The sequence below is a fragment of the Talpa occidentalis genome, unplaced genomic scaffold (assembly GCF_014898055.3).
Source record: "Talpa occidentalis isolate TD23 unplaced genomic scaffold, MPIMG_talOcc4v2.1 talOcc4.6, whole genome shotgun sequence".
Taxonomy (NCBI): Eukaryota; Metazoa; Chordata; class Mammalia; order Eulipotyphla; family Talpidae; genus Talpa; species Talpa occidentalis.
The window spans coordinates 108,625,326-108,631,325 of record NW_023604972.1 but is presented as its reverse complement, the minus strand read 5'-3'; the positions used below and the strand labels follow the sequence as shown (position 1 = coordinate 108,631,325).

The 6,000-nt window shown below is 48.2% G+C and overlaps 1 protein-coding gene across 3 annotated transcripts in view; it reads left to right on the top strand.

Moving 5' to 3' along the window:
* The first annotated feature begins 965 nt into the window (after nucleotides 1-965).
* CHD1 (chromodomain helicase DNA binding protein 1) overlaps nucleotides 966-6,000 on the top strand; it is an 85,386-nt gene continuing 80,351 nt past the window's right edge. For 2 of the 3 annotated variants that reach the window (XM_054688277.1, XM_054688276.1), the window contains exons 1-2: nucleotides 966-1,443; nucleotides 3,515-3,715. In XM_054688277.1, the coding sequence (XP_054544252.1) occupies nucleotides 3,663-3,715 (53 nt within the window). In that variant the 5' untranslated portion in view covers nucleotides 966-1,443; nucleotides 3,515-3,662. Of the gene's footprint in view, nucleotides 1,444-1,893; nucleotides 2,391-3,514; nucleotides 3,716-6,000 lie in introns of those variants that run through there. The other variant, XM_037530372.2, reaches the window with a different exon arrangement.

The window sequence follows — 6,000 nt, the reverse complement described above, 5'->3', positions numbered from 1 at the left end:
AAGACAGTGTTTCCTTAAGACACCCCTGAAAAGTTGTAGCCGAGGTCTGCAGTAACAGTTATGAAAGAAACCGTCAACTAAATTGCAGCATGTTAAACGGAGACAGTTACCAACGTCCCTCGAGTGACTTATTTGCTGCGCTCCGCGCCGCGCCCTCACCCCGCCCTCCGGGGAGGGCCTGAAAATGCTTCTAAAAGTTGTTTTCTGCACCGGGCAGCGGCTGCACAAAGTGAGTAATCGTCACAGGAAGTAGACAGCGCGGTCTCCACTTTCTCCCGGCGTCTCGGGAGCCCCGCCCGGGCCGGACCTCAGGCCCGGGGGCCGCAGCTGCAGGTCGCCAAGGCGCGCGAGGCGGCGGGAGGCGCCCACAGTTGCCCAACAGTTGGGTTCCCCGGCTGCCCGGGGTGACGGAGCAGCCCCCTCCCCTGCCCTCCGGACGGGCGCTCAGGCAGGGCCCGGGACCCGCGGGCGACGCGGAAGAGGCCCGGGCGACCGGACCGCACGCACGCCCCGTCCCCGCGCCTCCCCAGCGCGACCCGCCCGCCGGCTCCCGGCGCCCGGCAAAGTCGTCGGCATCTCCCGCTCCCACCCCCACCCCTCTCCGCGATCCCGTCTCAGTTTCTCCGCCGTGAGGTTCCCGTGCAGCCGTCCCGCGTGACAGCTGCCTCCACACCCGCACGCAGCGAGCCTGCAGCTCCCACTTCCCGGAATTCAACTCCGGGCCGCTCAGGGAGGGCGCCCGAGCGTGGAACTGCAGGCCACTACCGCGGCCAGAGTCCGGCGGCCTCCGCGCGGCCTGCGTGCGCGCTCCCATCAGTGCGCGCGCGCGCACCCTCGCTCTCCGCCCCGCCTCCACGCCAATCGCTTTCTCCTGCCGCCCCCAGGCTCCAAAACGTGGCCCCGCCCACCGCCCGGGAGCCCGCGAGAGGGGTTCGCCGTGCGCGCGCCCGCTCGCCCGCCCGCCCGCTTCGCGCACAGTGGGGAAGGGGAGCGAGCAGAGGAGCTTACGTCGCGCGGGAGGCGGAGGCGACCGCGACCTCGGTGGCGGCGGCGGCGAGGCGGCTACGACTGAGACGGTTGCGCTCTCCCTTTCCGCGTCATGGCGGCTCCCGGCGGCCGATAAGCGGCGGGAGCGGGAGCGTGCGCGCGGCGGCGGCGGCGGCGACGACGACGGCTGGTTACTTCTCGCTCTCGCTGCTCTCGCCGTTGGTGCTTCAATAATGAATTGATTGTTGGCTCCGCTCCGTGGGGGATCGCGCGTTGTCCGGGGCTTCCCCTTCCCCTCCGCGTCCTTCCCCGTCCCCTCCCCCTCACGGACGCCTGCTTCCCCCGCGACGCCTGGAGCCGGACGACTCGGCGGCGGCGGCGACCGCGGGCCCGGGCGCGGGGAGGCCGCCGACCCGAGCCGGCCCCCTCCGCCCCACGACGCCTGCGAGCCCGCGGGTAAGGAAGGGGGCGGCCGGCGGGTCAGGATGTGGCGGGGAGGCCGGGGCCGGCCGGGCGGAGGGCGGGGGCGGCGCGGTGCCCGGGCGGCGGCCCAGCGGCCGAGCGCCGGGCGCAGGCCGGGGCAGCGCGGCGAGGGCCGGCGCGGCGGACGGGCCGGGCGCGCAGGGGGCGTGTGAGCGGGGCGCGCAGGCCGCCCTGGCCGCAGCCTCGCGCCGGACGGGTGGGCGGCCGGGCGGCCGAGCCCGGGCCTCCTCGGCGTGGGCCCGGCGCGGCCGCGGGAGGAGCGCTCCGGGCGCCGGCGGCGGGCTCTCCCCGGCCGGGGCGCCGGTCCCGCCGCGCCTCGGGCTGCCAGCACGTGGGGAGGGGGAGGGGGCGGCGGCCCGGGCGAGCCCGGGAGGGCGCGGGGCGGGTCTGCGGGAAGTTTGAGGCGGGAAGAGAGACTTCGGGACCGGGATGGAGGCCCTGGGAGACTCGGGGAGGAAGGGGGGGTTGGTGCTGCGTCCAAGTAGGAGGCTGATTGGAGCAAAGCTGCGGTGAACTGATGAGGGAGGAGGAAGGTTTCCAGCCTCCTTTCGAGGACCGCTTCGGAAACTTAGTGGGAGCGGAGCAACTGCAAACAAGCTGGTCCTGCCAGGGGAGGCTCGTGGAAGTTGCACGGCTTGGGGACGAGGCATTGTTGAGACGCGTGAAAGGCAGGCGGGGGAGAGGTGCGTGCGCTTGGAGCTCACCGTTGCGGAAAGGCGCTCAGAGGACCCGAACTCGGAGGAGGATTAAAATGAGGGGTGAAAAGGAAGTTCCAGTGTACTGAGAAAGCCATTTTGAGAGGCCGAAGGAAGGTGAAAAAGAAAGAACGAAAAGAGGAATGAACTTTCAAGGAAGAGAGACGTTCAGGAAAGAGGCAGTTTGCTAGCGCGCCCCGCTTTTAAATACTTCATTGTTAAATGGTAAAGCTCTTGGGGCAGTTGGAATTAATATTTAACATTAGTTATAAATATTGCGTGCAGTAGTTTTCGGAGAACCAGTTCTTGTAAAGAGTCTGCTGGACCGTGGATCGTCTTTGGAGGCTTAAAATCCCTGCTCAGGTGCAGCGTACGCGGTGACTGAGTTGGCAGCAGCATGTTCTCCCCCCCCTAGCCCCCCTTTTGTGGAATGGAAATAATAGTAGGAGTGAATTCTCTTGCTGATGTTGGAGGACAGCTCTGCTCTCAGTCGCTGTCTCGGTACTTTCTGGCTGGGGAAGGATCTGACGTCTTCCCCCGCTTCTTCCTCTCCCTCCCCTGCCAGAGATCTCCTTTGTTTATTCGTGGATGGCTTGTAGGTGACTCTCCAGTGCAGTGCTGAAATCTTGAAAGATGGAAATGTTTTGTTTTGGTCCTTGATTTTTGCCCGGAGCCCTTACTTGAAAAAAACATAATAGTCTATATTCTATTACCATTGGGGAAAAAAAAAAAAAAGGAATCTTTTCAGGTCCAAACTAAATGTTATTTAACCTCATCACTTCACTGTGAGTTTACCTGGGAAAGAACGTGTATTTTGACCTGTACCGTTTTTGCTAAAATTGTATATGAAACCCTTTTATTTTCCTCTTGGTCTCCTGTGAGCATTTTCGAAACTTTCCCTCACTCAAGTATATGACGTTCTTGATAGGAAGTTAGGAATTAGGGCTTGAGAAAAGGTAATCTTTCCCCTTACTTCATTTGTTTCACCGAGAATCTATGAAGACTCCATTTGTTTCTTTGGGATGTATGTATATGTTACATTATACCATTGTATGGTAGTTTTTGTTTATAACATTTATCTATATTGCTACACAGTTGCAGTTAGCGTCTAAAAGTTTTATCACACCACAAATATTTTAATTTCTTCTCTCAAAAATAAGCAGTGGTGTGTTAAATTTTAGTAAGTTGCCAGGAATGTAGTTAATACCTTGGTATTTTAAGTAAAAGACTTCAACCCCTTTCTTAACATCTACAATCTAACTAGCTTTGGTAGATTTGTGCAAGTTCTAAAATAAACTTGTCTTTTTCTCTGCATGAAAATTTCTTACTTTCTTAATATATTTTTTTAGGTGAATCAAAAAGGGTGCCAGGGAACCTGTGAATGCAGAAGAAAATTCATCTGTGAATTTTTGATATTTAAGGAGGAGACAGTATTTATATTCATCTTTTAAACTGGGAAGATTTATATTTTTATTTTAAAACTTCTTGATATTTACAATGAATGGACACAGTGATGAAGAAAGTGTTAGAAACAGTAGTGGAGAATCAAGGTAAGCACTTTATTATCACATATAGATTGTGAATAGAATTGCAAACTTGATTCTTTTTTTAGTTTTCCTAATAGCAGCAGTGTTTTCATATTCTTCATCCTAGCTGTGCGGACAGTGAAAAGTTTTCAAATATTTAAAGCTTTGTTGATGATGCACATTTTAATTATTTTTCCATTGACGTGCATAAAGAATTTAAATATAGAAATTTCAGCTTACTTAAATCTGTCTGGGACTTTATATTGTTTGGGTTAATAATTGAAGAACAAGTTAAAAAAAAAGACATCTAAATCAATTTGGCTGTTGGTGTATTTCAAATAAAGGCAACACAAGTTTCCTTAGTCATCTTTTTTGGCATTTTTGGCTTTTATACCTATAATGTCCAGTATAATAGCCACTAGCCATTTGTGGCTATATAAGCTAGCCACAAGGTACTCAAAATTCAGTACTTCTTTATGTACTAGATACATTTTAGATGCTCAGTAGTAACATGTGGTAGGTGGCCGTGCTGATTAGGACATTATTAAAGTATTGCTGCATCTCCTTTTTTCCCTATTGCTTTTTCAAATTTGAATTTTAATTATTTATGAATGAGTTCTTACTTGGGCAAATAAAAGTTCTTTGCACAGAGGATATAGACAACAGCAGTAACCCATCTGAAGCTATTTTAACATAAGAAATCTATTCAAATACAAAGACTCTTTAAGTTCTTTGGAGTCCTTAATTTTGAGTTTTTTGCACATTAATAATACAATCCATGTAGTTTCATACACCTATACGTAGAGAGATCAGGAATATAGATTATAGTCGGTCTGATAAACTAATCCCAGCCACACTTCTTACTAGCTGTGTGAATTAGGACAAATTATTTAATGTTTGAGGTTATGATTTTTACACTTAAACCTGGATTACTGTATTTAGAGGGAAGAATCAAGTGAGAACCTACATGAAAGGAGCTAAAAATAGTTCCTGAAATAATGAGCACTCAATATTTGCTTGTTATCATGTTTTATGTAACATATTGTACTATGGAGAAATATAATGGACAAGAAATAGGCACGTTTTGGCAGTTAGGAGGGTTTCAGAAAAAAATACTGGTTAGAAAATGAAGCACTTAAAAAGAGTGATGGAGTAAACTTTATAGATATAGGTAGGGATTTTCTTCTAAGAAACAAACATTCCCATAAATGATATTAATAGGGAGTGATGAAAGGAGAAATAATGCTTTGCTTCTAAAATAAATATACATTGTAAAGCGTTTTAAGTTAAATTTTATTTGTACTGGCTAGAATTTTAAAATACATTTTTGCTTCATATTTTTTTATTCCTTTGTGAGAGTTTATGAAATAGCATTAAGCAAGAAGTCACTTGGCATTTTTGGTTGTTACAAGTAGCTTTCTAATAAAAATGCCTTTTTTTTTTTTTTTTTAATGCTTTCCATGTGGAAAGTTCTCTATATCCATTGACTGAAAGGAAGAATAATGCACAGGAAAATGTCTCTTTGGCTGTCCTGTAACTGACAATTTGAAACTATTTACTAAGAAATGTGGGTCAGGATGCACCTGTACAACAGTTTCAGCTCAGCATAAAGTTTATTATCTAACTGAAGTTAAACTTTGTAAAGATGCTGTTGGAAGATTGTAATGCATCAGTTTCTAGTTGTGTGTGTTGATGATTTGCAACCAAGTTTTTCAGTCCTGATTAGATCTTTTTTCTTAGGATGATTTACTGCACAAATAGATTTATGGGTAAAGGTCAGTAATATATAGTCACATGATGCTAATTTTTAGATGATTGACATCTGCTTAATATTCAGAAGAATATGGTTATATAATTTTCAGTAATCTATACATATTTGAGATTTTACTTGAATCACTTTCATTAGTCTTCCTATGTTACGTTTTTGAAAAACTCTTAAGTTAGCACAAGTAATAATTGGGAGAAATTGTTGATGATAGGCTATAATAGTCTGAACTGTGTGTAATTTATCTATAGCTGACAACTGAGCTTTGTTGACATGATTCTTAGAATACTTAATTGTGCTTTTTATAGTAGTAACAATGTTTGACTTACTATATTAACATGTCTTAATACATACATATATTAAGTAAATAGAACACTCTGTTTGCTTAAAGGAGGTTTTGCATATCAATTTCCTTGGCTTCATGTTTTATATTTTGAGAATTTTTGGATCTCAACTTTTGCTGTTTGGGGGAAGTAGTGGTGGTGTACAGTGAGTAGGAGATGGGATCAATGGAAATGTTCTAAATGAAAATCCTTTTTTTAGA